Source organism: Carassius carassius, chromosome 16, assembly GCF_963082965.1.
Source record: "Carassius carassius chromosome 16, fCarCar2.1, whole genome shotgun sequence".
NCBI lineage: Eukaryota > Metazoa > Chordata > Actinopteri > Cypriniformes > Cyprinidae > Carassius > Carassius carassius.
Window position 1 is genome coordinate 16,281,152 of NC_081770.1, and position 26,288 is coordinate 16,307,439.

Here is a 26,288-nt window from a genome sequence, read left to right on the forward strand (position 1 = left end):
TCCATGTCTATATAATTTCATGCTAATCGGCATCTGAGAAATTGATCCCAAAATAATCGTCCATATCCACAGGCTAATGTGAATGAGTGGACATTTTTTAATGATCAAAATAAAGGATGATTAGAGAGTATTGTTGTTACACAAACAATATTACATATTTTATTATTATTGTTATTATAAATATATAATTTATATATTTTATAAGTATATTTGGTTAATAATTTAATTCTAATTTTAACCGCAATAAATAACATTAAGATATGATATACTAGCATGGAAATTATATATTAGTGTAAATTTGACATTAATGGTGTTCCTCAGGGATCTGTTCTCGGGTCTCTAGTTTTCATCATTTACTTCTGTTAGGTCACATTATCCGTCAACATGGCTTTAACTTTAATTTTCATGCAGATGACACACAACTAAACACCTGAAACCATATCTGATCTGGTTGTGCTTTTTGTGTTCTCTACATTGTGTAAATGTATGCCCTTATTTCTACTGTCATGGTGAATAATGAATGATAGTAAAGCATCCTTGAGTTTGTAGAAAGCACTGTATATATATAAAAAAACATTATTATTATAATTTAGAATTATTAAAAGTATATAATTCCAAATGTAAGATAAATATGTATGTGTTTCACCTGAGGAAGTATTCCATCTGACTGTACAGGTATCTGATGAGGGAGCGACGTGCGATGATCTCAGCATGGCAGTCGTTAAGGGCCAGTCCTCGATCACTCATGTACTCCCCATTTATACACTTGGTTCCTGTGGTGACGCAAATCACCTGAGCATCCTTCACATCTGTACCTGATAAAAAATAAAATAAAATCAATGCGATTTAGCCAAATAGGACATGTTCAACATTCCAGTCATAAGCATGCATTGTGCTTACCGGTTGTCATGACAACACCTGCAAGAACTTTCCGCCGTGCATGTGGAGATGTGAAGTTATCCGTCAGCTCACTGAACTTTTCAACAACTAAATGGGAGACGGCATCTGCGAGGACCTGTAGAACCCACAACCATAACTGTACAAACATCTGTATAGAGTGCTTGCATGTCATTAAGCTAAACAGCAAGAATTAAACTGCTATAAGACTACAGCATTACGGAATAAACTCCAAGGACACAATCAATTTATGCTTTTGAAAATAGAACATGTATCCATTTGAAAATGGCTGACACAATGGCAAATGCTTTTGAACACAAAAGAAATGAACTGCTTGACTGACACAGACCTTTTTACTGAAAGATCTCTTTAGACAGAGAGGTGAGAGCGATGTTTTCTCCTGTTTGAGAAGTGCTTCTGTATCTGATTTTAATTAAGATTCTGTTTATTCTCTTCGGTTGTTATCAAGGGGGAATGGGAGGGATTATGAACAGGATTAACTAATGTGTAAATAATGCCGTGTACACTGGCGCACCGATTAAAAGTTTAATGCCTGAGTTCATTTGAAATTCAACTGAAACGTTCGTGTGTAGGTTCTGATTTAATTAAAATTGTTAAATGAAGACTGGCAGAAGCTTTATAAAGGACAAATAATGGTTAAGCAAAGCTACCGAAGCACGGCATTTAAATCGCATTAAAATTGCTTTTTCAATATCTAGCTTGATAAAATGCAAGACAGAAGTCCTATGTATGGGGTCGTAAAGAAATTAAATGAATTAATTTATAGCGTAATCAGTTACGTTCATCGTAGTCTAAACTTAGCCCACCATGAGGCAATTTTGACCAAACAATGATCACTTACACAATGGCACCCAGAGTTAACATTCTAGGGAAGAAATTGAAACCATAGAGGGGAAAAAATGATGGGGTACACATTTCTCACCTGAGGAAGGTGTAGCTGAAGTCCCTCTCTTGGGATTGGCTGCCGGGATGGTGTCTGGTCCAGTTGCATGTTAAAAAGGCCTGACAGAGCGGCTTGGGCTGCCCTCGCTTTCGCCAGCTTTTTATTCCGTCCAGAACCTTGGAACATCTGTGTATCTACAGTAACTGCCATTATAAAGTTCTTGGCATGGCTTTCACCGCTCTCAGCCACAAACTCATACTTCAGTCCAGGCCGAAGCTCATTTAGGATCATCACAGCATTTTTGCCACTGCCTGTAGGGGGCATTGTGAATGCAGGGGGTAGTGGGAGAGGAGGACGTGACCGGTTGATGTTTTTCAGCGCCACGGGCAAAGGGTATTCGTTTAAGGAGCAGAGAGACCCATTGCTGCCAAGACTCAAGTAGAAGGTGTCATCAGGCGGTGTGGGCGTCTCAAATCCATTAAATAGCATGTCTGGGAAATCTGCTTGATCTGAAGTGAAGTCTGCGTTAACGGTCAGCGTGCGGCCCATCGCAAGATGAGCTTCGGATGCATTGGGAAACTGAACAAAAGAGCGCAGAGCTTTTTCGGCCGCATTCAGTTTGGCTTTCTTCTTCGTTGGGCCTGAGCCCTCAAATAACTGTCCGTTAACCTCAACGGTCATGACGAACACGGGTGCATGTACTGGCCCCGTCTGAGACAGAAGCTTGTACTGCAGTCCTGGTTTGATTTCGTTCAGTTGCATGAGAGCATTTTTTGGCAAGACTGGCCCTTGCGGTTTCCTGCGCTTCTTGGGCCGGAATTTGGAATGCCCGTGGCCTTTGTTGCCCTCCTCCAGAGGGCGTTTCCTGCTCAATCCCCGAGCATTTCCATTGGTTAAGTGAGGCCCCTCCCCCAGCACTTCTTTGGAGAAGAGGTTGTCAAGGTTGCGGTTTTCTTTAACGTCCATGCTACACGAACCTGTGATGTCCAGAGAGAGTAACTTACATTGCCTTCCATGCAGGACCTTGTAAATGTAAAATTTAGAGATTCTTTCACCTCTCTTTGTAACTAGATTGAATGATACCATCCTAAAATCAGATTTAGTCTAAAACTAAGATTTTTTTGATATAACACTTAGATTGAGGGCAAATTGCCTTGTTAACATTAAAAAAATGTAAAATATAAATTGTACACCAACCTTGCAGCACATTAACATTTTCATTATTTAGATATTTATAGAATTTCAAAAATATCTAAATTTTCCTAATAATCCAGATCCCCCCCCCCCAAATATTTATTTCAATTATATTACTAAATACAGAAAGGGTCATTGTTCCCCCTAACTAAAGAACAACTGCAATCTACCAAAACATAGAACATCATATCAACCAGTTGCCAAAGCAGATGGAAATGAGTGTAAATTCTCATTTATAACATCCTGCAGTAAAAGCTTGACAAGTTACTCTATTTGGTGATCAGGAAAAAAAGTTAAAAGAGAGAGAACAGACAGACAAAAACATCTGATATAGACAGTGCTACCAGAAAATCAATCTCAGATGTCAATTTGGGACGATTTTGTCAATAGGTTCTTCCCAAATTCTGATTGGGAAGATCTGCATGTTTGGAGGTGATGTGCATTCATGGAAATGTGAGTCTGAGATGCACTGGTATAACTATAAAGTGTAAAAGTTTTTTCCACAGCATTCATCTAGCCTTCCTTCTACATTGAACCTATATCAGCAAACAGGCAACTTCTAGACAAGCACTGAACATAAATGAATGTCCTGAGACAGCAATTTGTACTGAGGTTGTTGTATAGTCTCATCAAGTTCCATCACACAATGCTTTAGCCAGACTAGCCTTGGAAAGTGGAGCAGACACAACTTTCGTTGTCCTTCTCCAGAAGGAGTTTCAGGATCTTCGATGGAATATGTACAAGTAGCAACACAAACCTGTGATGTCCAGAGAAAGTAACTTCGGTCCAAAAAATTTAAAAGTACATTCATCTCTCTGTAACTGGAATGACATTGTTATCTTTTAAAAGTCAATTACAAACTATAATAATTATAATTATTAAATAATTATTCCAGGCAATTAATGCTAACAATAAGCACATCAGTCGGCATGGATAGCCTCGTGGGCAGTGCGCCAACATACAGCGCCTTTGGGCATCTTGAGTTTGAGTCCCGGATCATGGACCTTTCCCGATCCTATCCCCTTCTCTTTTTCCCACTTTCCTGGCTACATACTGTCCGATCTCAATAAAGACAATAAAAAAAAGCCAATACAATAAGTGATTCATCTCAAAAGTTCAGTCCTTGTTCCTGTGGTTCCTAGTTCCAGCAAAAAGCACATTTTCGCCAAGAGTTCTTTGAACTATTCCTCCAGTGCGAAAGCCCCTATATAGTACAAAAAGTTGACTTCAAACATTGGCAAACATTCAGTAACAGATTTAAAGAAAGGCCTTCGTCATTGAAATGAATGACACAGAACATAACCTGCAACCTGAAATAATGCTTGAAAACTCCACACAGGTGTTGTGTTTGGAGTGTGAGAGTTTATAATCCTCACCAGACTGAATCATCACACTCCAATTTCAGAGTTGTCAACAACCTTCACTTTTCCTCTGTGCTGCCTGTCTACAAATTGTCCTCCTGGGCACGGTGTTAACTTCCTGACCATGCCCCCTTAAAAGACTCTGAGGATACTGTGGATTCTGCACTAGCTCAAAGGCAACAAGCAAGTGGAAAACATGTAACAGGATCTCACTGATAAGATGGAAAAATGCAGAAGAGAGAAGAATTCAAGGGCTGTCACTATTTGTGTACATCTGCTATTCTGTTGCAGATTCTTGGATTCTTTTAGAGATTTCAGGTCCCCTCGTTTTATAATCATCTTTAACAGTTAACTGCAAAAAAATGACAATGACGCTGCTAATAATAATGTGACACTGCAGTTTTTGGAGTATACAGGCATCACATCAGCAACAAAACAATGCATATGTAGAATTTGTTAAGGAAGTAAGGAACCACTTGTAAAAATGGCTAATGTGTACCTAATACACACACACAAAACAAAAAACGCTAAAACACTCACTCATGTGTTTTTCTTCATTCACTTCCAGACTGCAGAACTTCTGCTGCCCCCTGGGCCGCCCACCGGCTCCTATTGCAGAGAAACCAAGGGAAGGACATTTAAAATTCATCTCCAATCATGATTTCTGCTTACTGAAGTCATCTGTTCCCACTTACACCCTCCGCCTGCTCCCTTAATGAGGCTAATTAACCAGCTTTAATGACGGGAGACAACTAATGTGCAGGTGCAATTATTGCCCAATTAAATGCTAACATTCCCCTAATGAATCAGTGAAAGAGACAGACGGATCACGCTTTGAGAAAACAGTCACTTTTAGCACTCAAGCCTCAGCTCGAGTGAGAACTGAAAAAACTTTAGAGGAATTAAACGTCTGTTGGGGAGGAGCATGTTTTTTAATTGAATCCAATACCTGAATATACTTAAAAACTGTGGTCATGCCAGTTAAATATATTTCTTTCTCATGCTTTGCCACACCTCTGTAGCAACATTAACGAAATATTTTGAAACCAATATTGGCAGAAACAGAATAACTGAATCCAAAGGCAGGGAGATATGGAAGCGTCTATACGGATAGGCTTGAACGAGGACATGGCCGTCAAGACGAGACTTTGAAGGGGTTGAGTGAAGTGGATACAGTTGATAAGAGACTCCATGATAAACAAGCCTGAGAAGCTCGATAAATCACGAAAGCTATTAAAGCGAGTGACGCACGCAGGCACTTCAACAGAAGCTTTTTAAAGCCGATATACTGACGCTCTAGACATAAACACCATTTTATTTCCTGTCATCTCAACTTTTCAATCTTTCCAAAATGTCCCATTTGATGCCGGACTGAGCTGAGAAAATGTCTTGGGTGAATAAACATGAAATCAAAATTCCTTCCCTCTTAGAAACCATTATGAATGCAAGAACTGGAAAATAAGGTGTCGGGAGCTGGATAAAATCACATATTCTGAATGCAAAATCTGTCCACATTTCACTCAGAGATAAGTGCACCTGCTCGTTGATGGCGATCACCGATTGATGTTGACGACGCTACAATGCCATAAAAGAAGGGTTAGCCATGTCAAACCTTGTGAAAATGAAAGCCGTGGGATAATAGGAGGCATTTCTCACAGTGTGACGCCTAGCACATTAGTGAGCGGAATTGATAAATTAGCCAACGCCACTCACCATTCGACATCTGCTTTTATAAACGAGAACAAGCACACAGATCAACCTCATGGGACTGTTTCCATCTTATATTAATTGTCTTTTTTACTTGACAGCAGTTTTTCTTTGCATTTTCTACTACAACCTTGCTTGTGACCATAAAACTGAACTTTTGGCTTGAACTCTTAATCCTCGCCAGTCTTAAAGTTACAAAAATAAAAACACTTGGCTCTCTTAACCATTGAAGATGTCAGCTATTAGCTCAAGGCATTTTTAAGTTCAAATGACATCACAGACACTGTTAGCGTGTTGGAAACTGCATTTGGTGCTTTAAAACAGCACGGGACGGTGCATTAAATGCCACTCTTGTTCAGCACCATGGAGAGCTGCGAGCTAAGAAAGATGAATTCAGGACCACGGAGAGCAGACGGCTTAGAATGCACAGCGGGTCTTTCTGAGTGAAGGGTAGATGTACGATCATAAGACGCAGCCTGAACGCGAGCAATAGCTCAGCTCTACGACCCTCCAGCTCATCAGGAAACCCTACAGGAGTGAGAGAGACCAAAGGGAGAGCTGAAGAAATTCAGAAAGAGATCTGGACAGAGAAACGTGTGTGAGTGTGTGGAGTGCAAGTCCTGTGCAGATAGAAAAAGACACTTGGCCTGATTCTTTCTAAGTGTCAGCAAAAGTAAAGAAACCACCTTTCGGTGTCAGCCTATAAGGTATTACGGTCCACAAGTACTACATGTTTTCTTGGATTAAAGGAAAGCGCAACTAACAGGGCTTTCGACGAACAGAAATGCAAACTCATTCTTGCATTCATCCTACCCCAAACATTGCTCTTTTTTGAAGAGATAGTTCCCCCAAAAATGAACATTCTGTCATTAATTTCTCACCGTCATGTCGTTCCAAACCTGTAAAACCTTCATTTATCTTCAGAACACAAATTAAAATATTTTTTATGAAATTTGTGACCCTGCATAGACAGAAACGCAATTGACATGGTCAAGACCAAGAACAGTAGTAAAAACATTTTTTAAATAGTCCATGTGCCATCAGTGGTTCAACTTTAATGTTAAGAAGCAACGAGAACTTTTTTTCAACTTTATTCAATTATTTTTTCTCTTCCTTGTCAGTCTTCGAAGTAAATTCACAAGAGTACCAAGTCGCAGGGACTATTTTAATGATGTCTTTACTACCTTTTGTGGCCTTAGACGTGTCAGTTGTGTTGCTCTCTATGGAGGGTCAGAAAGCTTTCGGATTTCACCAAAAATGTCATAAATTGTGTTCCGAGGATGAACAGGTTTTACGGCTTTGGAACTATATGATGTTGAGTAATTAACAACAGAATTTTTATTTTTGGGTGAATTATACCTTTAAGATCCTGATCTGTCCAACAGGGGTCAACCAATGGTGTGAGTTTGGGGCGTGGCTTTCTGTTGGACTGACCAATAAAGACAATAATAGTATTCAGAAAACCTGAAAACAATATTTTCTTTTTCATTTGGTCACACTAGTGAGACTGAAATGACGTGTTTCCAATCATTTTTACTTCAAAACAACACTTAAGATATTTTACAATGACCAAGGTGACTGAAAATTTCTATAGACATTTTGAAGTCTTAGAAAAGGGTTTCATTACATTTTTAAAGAGCAGTTTTATGGCCAGGGCTTTTTTAAACAATAAAATGCATAAAATGAGTGCTGTCAAATTATTAATTGCGATTAATAGCATCCAAAATATATTTTTTTATTTATATAATACGTGTATATGTGTATGTGCTGTGTGTATATATATATATATATATATATATATATATACACGTACAATATATAGAAAATATTGACATATTTATGTGTATATATTTATATTCATATCATTTATGTATAAATATATTTAATAATATTTAAACATAACATATTTTTCTTAATATACACATGCATGTATGTGTATTAATATTTACATAATAAGTATAGACAGTACACACACATATATTATGTAAGCAAAAACTATTGTTTTGGATGCGATTAATTGTGGATCCACTTTTAAAGGGTTTTAAACACATGAAAACTCAACCAACACAACAAATTAATTATATAATTTTTTTTATAAATACACAAGATATTCTGCCTACCTTCATTCATTGTCTTGTTGATGATCCCTGTGGGGGAAAAAAATAGATAGACATAGAAATAGATAGTGGTAGACCAAAACATCCTATTTAAATGTCATAATATTAGTAACTACATACAGTAATATAAAAACAACTAGTTCTGCTTTATTTGTGAGCCCAGTTTTGTAAATGTGTCAGGGTCTCTACTAACTCTTAGAGCACACGATGCTAACAGCCAGTCACAGGTTTTAGCATCAGAGTTGATCAAATAAAGCTCGCTATCTTTCAGACAATTAGCAGCTGCCAGTACCGCCATGTCTTCACCACAGGACCTGTAAAATCTTTATGACAGCATTCGTTTAGTGTCGCCTCCGTAGGGACTCGGCGGGCAGCGGCAGGGCTGCGTGTCAATTCGTAAAGCCAATCAAGCGATTTCATCATTTAACACACATGAACTGAAACACACACACACACACACACCAGCACTGTGATAGAGAGAGCTAGAAAAATGGACTCATACTCCGACAGAAGGATTTCTCCTTTGCATTTTTTCCTATTGAGTTTCTACTGAGTATAAATTTTGCCCGAAAATGAAGAAAAACAAAAAAGACAAAATCGTTTACTTGTTTTTTTTCCCCCCCCTTTCAGTGGAAGTCAATGGGGTCCAATGTTGTGTTTTATATTGGACCCCATTGACTTAAACCAGATAAAACTGTTCAAACGATCTTCTTTTGGGTTCTGCAGAAGAAAGTCAGTCATACAGGAGCGACATAAGGTTGAGTAAACAACACCACTTTTTATTTTGGTTTAAACTAGAAGCAAACTTTAAAAGTGTGTGAAAAGCAGCCATTATTCCTAACACATGAAGGGGTAAACACAGGTGCCACTGATGCTACGGGTTGAGAACAGGTGCGACAGATAACACACTTTATCAGCAAAGCTCCAGACCAGACCACATGCCACAGAAATGGATCTATCGCCGAGTCCATCAGAAGGAAAAGAAAGAGTGAGAGCGAGTGAAAGTGAGAGGAGGAGACAGGTGGGCTGGACACGGCTGGTCAAACCTGAACCGCTTGAGCTAATGCCGAATTTATTCCCCCCTCCAGTAGATTAAACTCACAGTCCGTCCCTCAGGACTTCACTCCACTACACTTGGTCTGGAGGAAATGGGTTTCTTTATCTCCATGTTTGAGCATGAGAGACGATGGCACAGGGTGTAGAAACGCTTAAGTAACCATGTTTATCTCATTTGCTCTGCCCCATTTCTGTTCAAAATTCAATATTTTCAAGCAGGCATTCAAAAGGAAATAATTTGGCATTTTTATGTGAATATTTTCACCCAGCTGATGCCAGAAAGTTTCTAATCCTTGCTTGGGGATTATTTACCACTGCAGACTTATTCCTAGACAGCAGTCAACTGAAAAGAAAGAAAGAAAGAAAGAAAAAATACATTAAAAAAAGCTGTTTTCTCAACAAAATATTAAAAACAGTTTTATTAAAGACGTGTGTGTGAGAGAGTGTGTGTGTGTATATATATATATATATATATATATATATATATATATATATACATACATCTCCAATTAATAGAGTTTTAATAATATATATAAAACTGTTTTGAGTATTTTTTTTATTTTTTTTTGGAAAAAACACATTTTTTATTTATTTATTTATAATACATTTATTAATCTAATTATTTTTTTAGAATTACAAAATAAATATATACTAAACACAATATATAAATATATTACTATATACAACAAATATAAACTTGCTTGCCAAAAATGTTCATTACATCTTATCAATTCAATTTGCCTTTAGAAGAAAAAACAAATCTAATAAACTAACAATTACTGAAATATTAAATTTCCATATTTTGTCATAACCAGGCTTTGTTTTCTACTAAATTAGTCATGAACAGAATTATTACGGTTGTTTAAAGTAATCAATCTAAAATAAAAAATTTAATAAATAAGATAACGCAAATATAATAATATAAAATTACTGACTGATTTATTATTATAAGCCATTATTAAAATACTAATAATAAATATTAATATTTAATAATACTAATACTAAAATATATAGTTGTTATTTATATACTTATAATTGTATTATATATTATTATATGTACATTTATTATTATTATTTATACTGCTTAACAACACTTTATCAGCTAGAAAGCTGCAAAATGAATTCCTCGACCACAGAGGCTGGCCACTGTAAGAGGATTGTGGGAACAAAGACCAGATCGTACCAGGAGGGAAGGATTGTATTATATTTGAACAGTTGCTTATCAAGATCTCCATCCAGGAATCTTAAAGAGACTGTGAGCTACAAACGAGCAGAGAAGCCATGCGTCAGAGCCATCAGAGCATCACGAATCTGCATTAAAAGGTTATCTGTTCACTAAACAAGAGCATGATACAATCTGTTATCTGAACACTAACTCAGTTGCTCATGGCTGCTGGACTGGATCTGCAGCGTGGCCGTGGTGAGAGAGATTAGCGGCCGTTCTAATGAGACGGATTAAACTTCACACATGAGGAGCTGTCTGAATTGAACCTGCTATCTGCTGCCTTCAGCACCCACACCACACACTCCGTACCAACCTCAAGTCATACACCAAAATAACGGCTGATAGCTGTAACACAGCAGGCGCAAATAACGGAGGAACTGGTACAGTGTGTATAAATACAATTAAACACTTAAATTTACATGAAATATGTATTTTTATTAAGTCAGGAGGTAAATAATACAATTTTTTATTCAAATTAAAAACTCCATTTGTATTAATTTTATCATTACATTTATTTAAAAAAAACATCACAAGAAATTAAATACATTTAAATTAACATTAAACATTTCAATTAAATATAATTTTGTTAAATTAAAATGTAAATAAATATTTTATACAAAGACAAATTGACTTGACTGAAATGAATTTACTTTCATTTAATAAACATTTTCATGGCAGTTGAAACCAAGTTTTATTTGCATTGTTACTGATGCTGATATAAAGTGTCAGAAATAAAATTAACAAGCACAACACAAAACAGAAATCAAGTACACTCAACTCTAAATGTTATGTTTGCTGCGCATTAGGAAAACTCTTTTAGGATTACATCATTTATATATACACTCTTACAAATAAAGGTGCGTCAAGATGGCATAGAAGAACCTTTTTGTCTAAATGGTTCCATAAAGAACCTTAAACACTGAATTCTGTTTGACAAAAGGTTCTTTGTGGTGAAAGAAGGTTCCTCAGATTATAAAGTTATAAGTTGCGAAAGAGATGCTTCTGTAAAGAACCTTTAACTGAATGGTTCTTTGTGGAACCAAAAATTCCAAGTTTCAAAATTCAAAACATTTTATTTTAGGTTTTCCAGTATTGTAAACCTTGATGAACTCTATTAATGGCGTAGATAAATCCCAAAAAAAGCATACTAAAACTACCACACAATTTGTACAAACAGACGTTAAATCTACTCAAAATACCAAAAAGTTAATACATTTTTTGTAGATTCCAGTTTTAGTTAAAACTATTAAACAATCAGATCAAAACGAGAAAAACAAGTGACAAAAAAACAACGCAAACGTTTACGTCAACAAACATTTGTGAGTCCATGTTCACGAGTAAACGTCCACACAAATGAACTTTGATCCAGAGAAACTCAAAAGTGTGATAAGAAAAAGGGTTTACCTTTGCGTTCGGATCGTTTTTTGCGTCTTCTCTTGAACCTCCTGCGAACGAGGCAGTAATATTCGCCCATGCTTCGAGAGCAGCTCTGACTCTGAGCCATAGCGCCGTACACTAACTGTCAACACGAGCGCGCTCTGTGAAGTCAGCTCGGACAGGAGGGAGTGAGGGAGGGAGGGAGGGGTGTTTCCCTCGTGTTTCTGTCGCTTCACACGTCTGAAAACAGCTTCGGCTTTTTCTTTAGTCAAATGCTTACAGAACAGCATTTAACTGACAGTTAGCAACACACAACTCAACACTAATAGCTATTGTTGACCACTCTTATCATTAATAGTCACCTTTTTACTACATTAAAGTTAATTACATATCATTTAAATCAATCAAACCTCTCAAGGTAAGATTAGGTATTAAATGTGATTTGAATTTTATTTTTTATATTTAGAGCACCATGGTATCAACATGCAACTAAACTATTATTTTTATTAATAGTTAACTTTATTAATTCAGTTGAAAGAAAATTAGTTAAATTTCATTTAAAATACTTAAGGAGTGTATTTAATTGTGCTTAATTTGACTGACATTACCAACATGAAGACAGATATCTGTTCATCACGTCTTCCTATTAGTCACTTTTTAAATCGGTTGAGATCAAATTTTGTTTAAATGAATTAAAATCCTCACTTTAATATAATTAAATATATACAAATTAATTTTAGATGACATTAATTAGTTTCATTATATTAAAATATAAATAGAATATACTTTATTATAAATTGTAACAAATTCAATGAAATGCATTCATTAAAATTAAATACATTTAAATAATTTTTTTAACAATTTTATTAAATCAAAATGTACATTTTAAATATTTCATCATTTACCTTTTAATTAAATTACAGTTGCATTTATTTTAAATAAATTGATTATAAAATTAATACAAATTAATTCGATACAATTTTTCATTACATACAGTTCAATAAACTTAAATTAACAGTAAACGTTTAAATTAAATTAATATTATATTTAAGTTGAAATATTTTTTGTTCAATTAAAATGCAAATAAATATTTAATTATTTTAACAAATAAATAATAAATTAACTACTTTTAAATAATATTATTTTTTTGTATTGAATTTATAAATTGTGTACTAATACTTTTTAAAGTAATTTTTTAAATCTGTAATTTTACTTTTACTTAAGTATATTTTCTTTAAAGTATTGTACTTCGCTACATTTTAAAACACATTAATTACTGAGTAAAAAAAAAAAAAATCGCTCCCTGGAAACTACGTCAGTAAATAATGTGCAGGAGGGCAAACTGGCGCTAAAATCACAATAAAGATGCAGACGGTCAAAACAGGCGTTCGTGGTGCAGACACCGCTGAAAACGAAACCCCGTCATATTCTGAAGTTGAACTCGAAGGAAATGAAGTGTAAGCTGTACTTGTCTAGGAAGAACAAACTAGCAGCTTATAAAATCTCGACAAGACATCAACCCTTCGCAAGAATGTAGGTAAGCTAAATAATTGCATCGTTGCATTGGTAGTTAAAATGAAGCTTTGACATTTTAGCAAGAGGTTTTGCACAAATTAGCAAAAAAGACAGTGGTGAGGAGTGTGCTATATATATCGTCTGCGATAATATCATGTTTTTTGTTTTAATGATGTGTGCGCGTATTTATAGTGCGTTCTTTCACTGTGTGATTCAGTCTCCTAAAATGCATTTAGAATGATCACAAAATTGAAGATATAGGGGCAGAAAATTCACATATTTATATAATTTCATATATTAAATCAAAATCACACAAAGAAGGCCGTCTTTTCCTCCAAAAATCATCATGAATATATACATACATATATATAACAGTAAACAGTATATATCAGTAAACAAGTTAATTAAGAGACTTGCGTTCAGACACCATATTGCCTTTTTTAGCTCTATTTCTACAACAGAAAATAATTCCAAACACAGCCACCAAAGCACAGTTTTGCGTCTCTGAGCAACGTGAGTGACAGTGTTTCGTTCCTGAATGAATCAACCGTTTAAATGATTCGGTTCAGTCGCAATGACTCACTTATTAACAGTGACTTGCTGACACATACTGGCCATTTTAATTTCACATTTAAAGTATCTTTTGATTTTTTTCTAAATAATTAATTTCTTATCATTTCAAATGAGTATTCAACATTTTATGTCTTGTATATCAAAACATTATTCATGCATTTGAAACTGCAGGTTAAATGCATTCTTGTCCTGCACTAAACAGTGTAATACATCTAAATGCCACTTCCAATGAATCTTCTGCATTTCCTCTGCATTAAAAGATGAGTTTGTTGATACTGATTTGCCTGGTAACAGCCCAAATGTTTTATTATTCTAAATAACTGATTCCTTTAATTAAAAACAACTAGTTTGAGATTAATAGACCTATCCCAGGGCTGTCAAACTCAGTTCCTGGAGGGCCATAGCCCTGCAGAGTTTAGTTCTAACCCTGCTCCAGCACACATATCATGTAGTTTTCAAATAAACCTAAATGATTAGATTAGCTGGATCAGGTGAGTTTAATTAGGGTTAAATCTAAACTGTGCAGGACTGTGGCCCCCCAGGAACTGAGTTTGACACCCTTGGTCTGTCCCATTTTTGACTCCCTCCCACTGTTAAAATGTAACTAAGTAATTTTTACTCTGAGTAAATTTTAAATGAGCTACTTTTTACTTTTACTTGAGTTGATTTTTAGACTGGTACTTTTACTTGTACTTAAGTAAAATTTCATTAATGTAATGGTACTTTTACTTGAGTAGAATATTTTTGTACTCTTTCCACCTCTGCTCCTTTTCCACACACACTTCACCTCTCAATCACACATAGCTTCAGTCCCATAACTCACTCCACAAAACTTAACACAAAAAAAGTGTTCTTATACTAAATCCGAAGGCTCTTGCAATTTGGGTTACATAATTCAGTTTCTGATGTGTACATGTCAACAAAGCGCATTAAGAACTCCACACACGGATACATTTTGAGGCAAAAGGAGAGCAAGAGGTGAAGTCAGAGTACATACATACATAAACAAACCTCTGCCTCCCTCTGCTGGACATTCAGGACAACTTCATCACAATTACTGTGCCATCACCAATGTTAATAATCAGTAATCTGAGCAGCAGATTACTATTCAACATGCAAATCAAGCTATATATGTGAAACCTACCTGTATGTGTAGCCTCCTTTTCTTTACAAGCCTTTCAGGAAGTTTTGAGACCTGTAACAAAAGAACAGAGATATCAGCGATATCATATTTACAGCAGACACAACACAATCAGATCAGTTAAACATCTTCAGTGTAAATGACAGATCATGTAAAGGACCAAACCTGCAATTAATACATAAAATAAATAACTATAAGAACAATAACAACAACAAAAGAGATACTAAATGAACATAATACAAAATATGTATACAAGCTATATAATATATATATATATATATATATATATATATAATATAATTTTTTTATTTTATTTTTTTAGGTAGTCACATTTAGATATTTTAGTTTATTCCCATGTTTTGCATTCTCTTAATTATCCCATTTAAGCATTTAATTTATAAAATATAGAAAAACAACATAAAAAATTAAAAAAAAATTAATAAAAAAGATAATAAGTCGAAGTAATACAAAATACGGAAATAAACTAACATAAAACATATTTTAGTTTATTCACATATTTTCCATTCCTTTATTTAATAATTATCCTATTTATGCATTTAATTTATAAATTATGGAAAAAGAAACGGTAAAAAAAGTATAATAATAAAATACAGTAACCTTAGTAACTATACCTTAGTAACTATCTTATACATTTAATTAATACATTTTTGAAAAAACTATATATATATATAATAAAATAAGTTAAGTAATAAAAAATACGGAAATAAACTAACATAAAACATCACATTTTAGTTTTATCAGATTTTTCATTCCCTTTATTTAATAATTATCCTATTTATGCATTTAATTTATAAATTATGGAAAAACAAATATTAAGTTAATTCCCATAATTTGTATTAATTAATTGATTAACTATTCTATACATTTAAATAAATAAAAATTGGGGGAAAATAATAATAATAAAAACGGAAGGAATAGAAAACATGTAAATCAGTCAAATGCAGCACCAGGTTTAGATGTACTGTAGTTTAAACGTGTAGCTCAAACAGCGTCTCTGTCTCTGCTCCTGACACGCAGTGGCTAAAAGCTGCCAGAGGACGGCGCTGTACACACAGTGAAAACACAAGAGGAACTTCCCGCCAACTCAAACTCGCGTCAAATCAGTCAGAACATTCAGAGAGCGGCGACGCTATTGAAAGAAGACACACAAATAAACAAATACACATAAAGCAAACAAAATAGTATCATAAACATTGTGCCTTTGCATTCTGTACGAAAAAATGTATCACACGATACCAAACTCTTTCCCTTTTTGCTAAATCTTATTGGGTAAAAATCCCGCTCCTCATTTTAATTGCGTCATGCTGAAAGTACAAATTTGGCACGTTTCAGTCCATACACTTCTTTTAAATAAGATATTATCAGTCAAATATGTAGCTAGGTAAACAAAAACAAAAAAAAGTGTGTAAAAGGAGAATTATAAACTGAATAAGTGCTAGTTTGGGTTCTTCGTGACTTGAGGTGAATCAGAGAAGAAAACCTCAAAAGGGCTTCTGGTATGATGTGCTGTTTTGTTTTTGTTTTTTTGACACTGCAGATTTTGCTAAAGGATTCAGGATGACCTTAACCGTGTCAGACCTTAAAACGAGAACATCCACTGCCTTAACATCATGTGTGTGCGTTTTGTGTGGGGCTTCATTGTCCTGAACTGTCTCTTTTTCATTCAGACAGTCATCTGCAAGAGAAGCAGACATTAAAAGAGAAAAACGACTGATATGAAAAAAAAACGTCTGTCACAGTCAACACAAACTGCTATTAGAGAAAACTGGACATGGAAAAGAGACCATTAAAGTAAGACTAGTACTATAACTAACAGCATATTAGGAGGACAGGACACCGGAGATGAGTTATAAACTCACACACGATAAACCAGCTCCTGCACATGTGTGAACACAAACACAAGCAAACCTGACATGACATTATCATCGACTGAATGAAGGACACATAAAACCATGACTGCATAACTGGGCTGAAATTCAGTGCACTTTTGAAACATTGGTAAGAGGCTGAGTGTTATGAAATGTTCAAAGTCAGTTTAAGCAGTTAATAAACAGCTACTGGTCACTTATTTGACAATAAAAAATAAAATACATTTACTAGTAATTAATAATTATTATAACAATACAAATTAAAATAAAATTGAAGTGCAGGCTAAATAAAAATGCATTTAAATCGAAAATTAAAATAAAATCTATAAACATTTAAGTGGGTTTTAGCACTATTAATAAACAGCCACCAGCCTCTTATTAAACAGTAATGAAATTTCTTTCTTTTTTTCTTTTTTTTAAATTAAATGTTTATTAAATAAAAATATATAAAATAGCAAGAAGTAAAATACTTTTTATATTACTACTTAAATATATATATATTATGGGTGTAACCGTTCACAAAATTCATGGTTCGGTTCGATACGACACAGTGGTGCCATGGTTCATTTAGTTTTCAGTACGTGTGGGGGGGTTAATTGGTTATGTCGCAATGTTGGAAATACTTCGATTTTAAACCATGAAGGCGAGCCAATGGATATCACACAAGCAACGTGCAAACTTTGTGCAAGAGTTATGCTGATGAACGTCTTAATGTCGTTGGCGCGTTCGGCATCTGACGCTCATATTCTCTCAGAGACAACAAGAAACTAATAATATGCTGATAATGGTATATAACTCTAATATTACATAGTGAAAAAATAAGAAGAAACTAATTTTGAGTTAAACAGGTTGTTACAAGTGTTAAAGTGGTCATCGGATGCGACATGCACTTTTACAACTAGTTTGAACTGAAATGTGTGTCGAGTGTATACACAACCCCCCTGTAATGATAGAGAGCCAAACAGTGATTAAAAAAATAATAATAATATCCCCTTTCTCAGTTCAAGCCGATCTCAGATGCCTGTCTACATTTACATTTTATCCAGAGTGACTTACAGTGCATTCAGGCAATACATTTTTTTTTTTACCAGTATGTGTTCCCTGGGAATCAAATCCACAACCATTTGCGCTGCTAACATAATGATCTACCACTGAGCCACAGGGACACTGTGTGACGTCACAAAAACAAGCCCCTCCCACGATAGTTTGATTGACGCTAGTGTTTTACCTTAGTCCCGCCCTGAGTGAGATGTCATCAGTTGACCATTGTTTCACCATCGGAGCAGATGTAGACAAGAATGACTCCTAAGCGATTGAGGTGTTTTGTTGTTGGATGTAATAATGAACGTAGCCTTCATCATTTACTCTCGACATCTGAGCCGCTGAAGACGCAGTGGGTTATGTTTGTTTTTGAAGGGAATGCACTCCCGATATACTTTAATGCGTCTATGTTTACACGAATCATTCATGATCCAGCTTAACCAACAGAAGAAGTGAGTATAAGGGTTTTCAATTAATCTTTGCTAATTGCCTTTCCTAATAATGTGCTAATTAGTGAGTCTTGCAATGAATGCGGATAAAGTAAGCCGTCTTTCTGAGAGCAGCTCGGAAGAGAGGGGTGGAGTCAGCAGAGCTCATTAACATAAAGCGGCATGCAATAAAACAGTAGACAGAGCTATTTTTGACAGAGTAAAAACTTTTTTATACTACCACCACTGAGAAATTTGAACCAATCTACAGTATGTTACAGTCTTTTCATTAAGACCCTAAAGAATCATATCAACTTGTGGAAAATGGACATCCGATGACCCCTTTAATGTTTTAATCAAAGGCCTATATATCATTGTATAGACCTGTTTTAAAATAACTTTTTTAAAAACAGTTTAATTTTTCAGACTAAATAGCCTAATCTTTTGTTATCCTCACAGAGCATTAGTTATTTGGTAATTATTGCGGGGCAAATTAATTGTAATTTTAATTTAATAACAAAAGTAACTTCATAATAATAATAGGCCTAATAAAAAATAATAGTGTGACAGGCCTACATTATTTGGAAATGCCAAATCCTCTTTTTGTTTTTGACAGTATCTCTGGCTATCGTCTATAGTTCGATACAAGATCATCGTCTTTCAATGCACCCCAGCAAGGGGAGGTTATCGCAGGGTGTGTGACCCTGGAGCACAAAACCTGTCTCAAGTGGCTGGGTATATTTGTAGCAATAGCCAAAAATACATTGTATGGGTCAAAATTATAAATTTTTCTTATATGCCAAAAATCATTAGGATATTAAGTAAAGATCATGAAGATGTTTTGTAAATTTCCTACCAACACTTAATTTTTGGTTAATAATATGCATTGCTAAGAACTTCATTTGGACAATTTTAAAGGTGATTTCCTCTGTATTTTGATTTCACCATTTCACCTGCAAATGGTTGGATATCCGTAAATGTTTTTGCAGATATTGCCATTTAATGGGGCACAATAGTGATAGAATATAAAATTAAACCACTATTACAATACAATAAAACTGTATCTCTTTCTTTCACACACATAAACTGCTGTATTGTACTGTTGAAATATTAAAAAGCATTACCAGAGACCCTTAACATTTTCTCATCATGTCAACATCCCTTTATTAATTCATTAAATATTTGAGCTCACTAGACTTTCAGTCTCAATCTGCATACATTTCGCATGTAAGTGCTTGTATCCGAGCCCAGCCAAAACTCAAATGCCTCTGAATTAATATGTTTTCAAAGGATATGAGCTTATTATCTGTTGCCATACATTTACAGCAACAAAACAAAACACTAAAATGAGTCCTGGTTGCAAAGCCCACAGGAGGAAACCTTCCCAGAAAACATCATTTATGACTCGGCGCGGCAAACAAATAATATTTTTAATGATTCCCTGTGTAATCTTCTCAGGTTGTGTACGGCCGCCTTTTGTTTAACATTCACAATTAAAGCTAAAAATAAACACAGCAGTATCCCGCAGTTCGACTCCGCGGTCGCAATTTTACTGCGCAAAATACACAAAGCCCTATTTACGAGATGAAAACAAGCTGCTGAAAACAGTGTCTAATTAAACAAAAGCTAGTTTTGTTTCCGAATTAAAATGTAACATCAAGAGGCATGTCAAATGAAATCACAGGGCTGGGAAAATATAGTGTTAGAAAATTAAATATTGTCACGCACACTGTGATGTTACATGAATATTCATTTCTTCTTTTTAAAATAAAATAATTTAAATTATTGTAAAATACAAAAACAAGAATATAACAATAATTTAAATACTAGCAATATTTTGAATAAAAAGTATTAAAAACAAGTGATAAATACAAATTAAAAAAAATAAGTAAACAAAAATACTTATAAATTAAATACAATAAAAAAAGGAAATTAAATAAAGAGTTAAATAGCTGCAATTATATGAAACATGACTGGCTAGTATTTACAGAACGATCTTAATCATAATTTCCTTTTGACTCCTTGAAAGCACATGTACATATTGCATATGTACTACATATGTACAATGTGATCTGTAAAATTAATAATAATTATGATTCATAAAGTAGCTTTCATTTTTCTAAAGAGAAAAAACACTATTTTTTGCACCAGTTTCTAAAAAAGATGATAAACTACTCAAAATTAAAAAAAAAACATAGTTCTAAACACTTTTATAAAACACACATATAATGCAATTCATAATAATAAATGTAAGATTGAATTTAATTTGCAATAACTTTAAAAATACATTTGTAAAAAGTCTTGATTAAACAGGGCGTCTATAAAGATCAATTATTCAACCAGTTGTGCAGGTAAACCATATAGTTACTTAAAAAAAAAAAAAAAAAAACTACATTTCTGCACATCCTTATAATCTGGGGAAAACAAGCTTGAAAACAAATGTCAAAAAGTGGTTAGACCTTCTCTAGAGAAATCAAATTAAAATGTTCCTGTTGAATAAGTTCACCGAGTCCCTACAACTCTAATGGACTCGTATCTGAAGGGACACGAACTAATGTTTCGCCGTGTGTCAGAGTCTTATTCTTCAATTGTCCAAGAAATGCACACAAAAACAATCTCACAATGAAAAAGATATTAATACCCCCTGATGATACCTACTTACCAGTTTATGTCAAAAGCATACACATATATATCCATATTAGTTTTAATTAAACAACTACTAGAAACCTAGAGCCCCAGAAAGAGGCATTTCTTACTGTCTTAAAGTCCCTCAGCGTAGATCAAACTAAACAGTCAAGTCTTCTGTAATCCGTCTTTACTCGACTCTCAGCTCTCAAAACCTCATTTATTTGCTTTACAGATGCAGTCGCCCGACAGAAGCTCATTAAAGCAATGGATTAAATCTTCTTCTCTCTTGTAAAGCACTCAATACAGAAACAATTTGTACAACAAGAGCACAACTACTATTTTTAATATAATTCAACAACCCGCAGATTAGAGGAAAAGCCCAAGAAAGCTATCTGTTAGCATTAGCATTAGCATTCTCACCCGCCTCAGCGACAGTTGCTCAAAATCGGAAATCTTCCACCTAAAGTTTGACATATTTAGTACAAGAAACCTCACACTTTGAGTGTTTTCGAGTGACAATGTAAAATACAGAGAGAGTGCCTCTCACGCAACCCATGAGGCAAAAAAACGATGAATCATGCTTCGTGACCCGATGATTCAGCTAGAGGCGCTTCAGTTGTCTTTGCTAACAGCTGGCTCGTGACTCCAACAACAATGAAGAGACGAGCCACTTCAGCACAAAGACTCGAGCTAAACGTCCACCTGCTGTAACGCTGTGTTTTCTGTTGATATTATTCAGATCATCTGCTTCTGGTTGAGTAATTAGCTTCAGTTATTAACTAAAGGGATCATGGTTTGGCTAGTTAACATGGCCTGTTTAATTAGATGCTGGAACTACATCACATTTTGCGCCGTTTCCCTTACTATATTCACCAAAAAGCACAGTATACTTCTAGAGTGCACTGCATGGTACGGTGTATCCCACAATGCAATGTGCTTAACCCGTTTTCAATGCAATAAATCAACCACAAGCATCAGCCAATGATCTTTAAAGGAATAATCGACCTAAAAATGAAACTTCACTCTCAGGCCACGCAAGAGCAGCTTGAATTCAGTTTGTTTTTTTATGGGAATGAATTTGGAGATATTTACTGTTGCATTCCGTCACTTGCTCAGCAGTGGATCCATTGAAGTGAATGGGTGCCGTCAGAACGAGAGTCCAAACAGCTGATCTCAATAATTCACAAGTAATCCACGCCACTCCAGTCCATCAATTAACATCGTTTAATAAAAAACTCAATTATTCAGATGTTTTTATCTTCAAAGTGTTTCTTAAATACTACTATTAATATGGACACAGCCTCCCATCCAGAACATTTCTTTCCAGTGAAAAAGTAATCTATTCTGAATCAGGGGGGAAATATGCACATATATAGGTGAAAACAGCCCAAAACAGGACAAAAGCGATTTAACTTTTAAGTTATCATTAATAATGGACTTTAAAAATTCAAATGCCCTGGATTTGTTTCTTGTAAACACGCAGCTTTTTAACTTCACAAGACATTAATTGATGAACTAGAGTGGTGGTTTGGATTGCTTGTGGATTATTGTGACGTTTTCATCAGCTGTTAGGACTCTCATTCTGACGGCACCCATTCACTGCAGTGGAACCATTGATGAGCAAGTGATATAATGCTACATTTCTCTAAATCTGATTAAGAAAGAAGCAAATGCAATTTTGGCAAATGCAGGTTGATATATATATATATACACTGAAATTAATAAAAAATAAAAAAATAAAAAAACAACAACAACCACAACACACTCACCAACACATGACAAACAGGTGGAATGAACCAGGAAGAGGAAACCAACAACTGATACCAAATAAAAAGAAGAGTTTTTCCAAAATAAAAGACATGCATAAGCTGATAAAAGTGTTAAGTTATTAATGGGCAGGTTCAGACTACAAGACATATCAGATATCAGGACAGCATTAAATATTAAGCAATTAATTATGAATAAAAATGTCTTGTTTATTTACTTATTTAAACTGAAAATGTACATAACAAAATAGAAAATATTACACATTAAATATCTGATAATGTTATATTAAATAATGCAATTTTCACAGTGCCTCTTTTTCTAGTTTTATAGCAGATTTTGCGCAGGGTATGGCTACTATTGCGCTCCTAATCTACTGAGCCTGTGGTTGTTTTACACAAGGTGATATTAATGCGACTTCAGTGCAATGTGTGATATGAAATAGAGAACTTTAGTTTATTCTCATCCTAACTCTAAACTGTTTGATGTAAAACGGGCTGCTGCTCAGCAATTCAGTAAGATCATCTAACCAAATCCAATTTCTGTTAAAGAGCTCTTATGAAAGATCAAGGTTTGGCAAACTGCCTGAGGCCTGGCCTGTTTGTGCTAAGACTGACCGTCAAACTACCAAAGCCAGATCACTGCGCTTCAAAGCCATCCAGGAACGGATGAAGACCTTGTTAAACACCGAAAGGTACCCAGTGTAAAATACTAATAAAACTTTTAAAATGCTCTGATCTCTGTATTCTGCTCGACTTCTGTGTATTTTCTCTTTCTTTCATTTTTTTCAGACCAGGCTCAATTCCACGTCTTCGCGCACCTCATTTCTTTACTTGCAGAATTCAAACTGGCCCGGGCAAGTGGTTTAGATAGCTTTTCATTAAACAAACTATGATTGGAATCCAAACAAAAGTACAAAGTCGTTTTCAGCATCAGTACCAAACAGCGACAGAGACTTTCTGTCCAAACAAAAGTTCAAAGAATATTTGTATTGATCACAACTGGCGTCCTTAAAATTAATCTGGATTCATGTGCCCCTATATATTATATGCTTTTATACATAATATTATATTATGTTTTTTTCCCATTTAATTAAAATGTCTGCATTTTTTATATGGATGTTTTATATGCAAATATTAAAATATATAATATAAAATATTATGTATAATATATATGTATAATATAAATTATATATATATATAATTTATTATAAATTGCTTTATAAATAATATATATATATATATAAAATAAAAAAATTACAAATAATAAAATAAAACTAATAAACTTTGATTAGAAATATCAACCAATAACCTACTTAGACAACAAAAAAAGTCCGGGGTTTAAATTAATGGTTGCACTTTATTGTAAGGTGTCCTTGTTACAGTGTAATTATACATTTAAGTACGGAGTAATATTAATTAACTACATGAACTTACTATATAGTTAGGGTTAGGATTAAGGTTTACTTGCATGTAATTATGCATAATTAATTGTTATTATAATAGTAAGTACATGTAACCTGTGTAACAAAGACACCTTAAAATAAAAGTGTTACCAAATTAATATCATAATGTAATATGCATTTTATTATTGATATTATTTAAAATGTACTATTTAAAATACACCATAATTTAAAACATCGGCATGTATAATCTTAGATATATGTGTAAAATAAATAAATATAAAAAAAACGTCCCTAACAGTGCACAGAAACCAACTGCTGGCCCTCATGAGAGACAAAAGCAGTTGGGACACATGCTCCTTTGACTTGGGTGTCCAAAATCTCATCAGTCATTGCTGGTCAACCATACATTTGTATACAACTCAGTTTGTCTGGTTACTAATTTGAATAACACAAAACATAATCCAGCACATCAGCATCTGTGTGTGAGCAGAAGTCATTTCTGGACCACTGGATGCTGAACTGTAGATAACGGATCATTCTTCAGTATTAATATCACTATTTATTTGATACAGGTATCTTGTAGTATTGGTAAAACGCACGATAATCTAGACTAAAAGCACTGCATATATAATTTAGTCCGTGAATAAATTTGAATATCACTCACAGTGTGATGCTGGGTTGCTATCCTGGGATGAGATGAATCGTGATGCACAAAAAGCGTCCACGAAATCAAACGTAAATGCTGAATTAAAGATAAATGGATTAGAAGAGCAGACGTGTAGTTTTTCGTTGAATTAAAGCACGCGGAGCCTCAGAGTACATCACACCGCGAGTCATTCAATTATGCGCGTTTGCATCGGTGAGACGAATACGGTGACGTAAAGGGGTTCTAACCGATGCGGACACTTGATTGGCTAGAGGGTGGGCGAGCTCTTCTACTCTCTTTCGTTTGATTGGTGCATCAGAGCTTGACGGGCCAAATTCTAGCGCTGATTGGACAGGGAGACGGTCGTATGGTTTCATTTGTACGGAGAAATTTTAAAGACTACTTACGTTACCTGAACATCAGAAAAAAAGAGTGTGTAGATTATAGATTATGAGATTTTTATATATATCGTATCGTTTTTTTAAGTCAAACTGAATCATTACCGACATATTTGATCAATAAATAACATCTTTATCTCCTAAATTACAATCTATATTACGATATTGCCATATTTTGGTTTCTTTCTTTAAGAGCTGCATGATTATTCTGTTCTGTTACAGTATACTTTCTTTCTTTTCATTTTTTAAAGATTCCTTTGCATTTTTAGTCATACTTGTTAAACAGGAAATCTGATATATATATATATACTTATAGCCTATATATTATACGTAAAAATGGCAGAATGTATACATACTGTAAACATTTGTGTTTATATATAAAATGTTTTACATTTAAATTTATTTTAAATTCATTTAAATGTTTGTATGTATTCGAATGCTTACCTATTTATATATAATATATGTAGACCTATTATAAATAAAATATTTATTTATATAATTAATTAGTGTGACTAATTTGCTGAATTTAATCATTGTATACTACAACAAAGGCTACTTACAAAATAGTATCTGACTAAATGACATAAAACAGAATCTGAATCAGATACCGAGCCATCACTGGATTATTTTGCATTTGAATCCAAATGTGCATAAATAAAAATAAATAAATATTATTTTACATTTAAATAAAATATAGAATTGTATAGATATTTTTAGATATAGTTGATAAAGACTAATGAATGAAGGCTTGTGGTATGGTTCTGACCCCGTGTGTGTGTGACTCACTCATCTGAGGGGGGCTGGGGTGCGGGTGCGAGCCTGACCCGCTGAAGGATGAAGAGCGAGCGCGCGCACGCGAGCAGCGGCCGCCTCCGTCTACTGACGCATATTGCTTTATATAACAGCCAAATCTGATTTTAGAAACGCTGCAAGAATTTGAGACCAAAAGATGAAAATTAAGCTTGTGCTATGTGCATTAAGACTAAAATGCTCATTACTATAACATAGCATTTTTTCGTATA

The 26,288-nt window shown here is 34.5% G+C and overlaps 1 protein-coding gene and 1 long non-coding RNA gene across 4 annotated transcripts in view; one reads left to right on the plus strand and one right to left on the minus strand.

The window, feature by feature from the left end:
* The window catches only part of LOC132159708 (uncharacterized), a 37,900-nt gene extending 14,406 nt beyond the window's left edge, over positions 1-23,494 (plus strand). Inside the window, exon 4 of the long non-coding RNA XR_009437899.1 lies at positions 23,369-23,494. This is a non-coding gene — a long non-coding RNA (uncharacterized LOC132159708). The remainder of the gene's footprint in view (positions 1-23,368) is intronic.
* Positions 1-25,079, minus strand: part of LOC132159706 (double-stranded RNA-specific editase 1-like) — a 28,431-nt gene extending 3,352 nt beyond the window's left edge. The window contains exons 1-7 of one of the 3 annotated variants that reach the window (XM_059569291.1): positions 24,887-25,079; positions 15,071-15,121; positions 8,184-8,210; positions 4,897-4,965; positions 1,841-2,778; positions 901-1,015; positions 647-815 (exon numbers count right to left, since the gene is read on the minus strand). In XM_059569291.1, coding sequence (XP_059425274.1) covers positions 647-815; positions 901-1,015; positions 1,841-2,778; positions 4,897-4,965; positions 8,184-8,193 — 1,301 coding nt within the window. In that variant the 5' untranslated portion in view covers positions 8,194-8,210; positions 15,071-15,121; positions 24,887-25,079. Of the gene's footprint in view, positions 1-646; positions 816-900; positions 1,016-1,840; positions 2,779-4,371; positions 4,735-4,896; positions 4,966-8,183; positions 8,211-11,865; positions 11,985-15,070; positions 15,122-24,886 lie in introns of those variants that run through there. The other 2 variants (XM_059569290.1, XM_059569292.1) reach the window with 2 other exon arrangements.
* Positions 25,080-26,288: the final 1,209 nt, after the last annotated feature.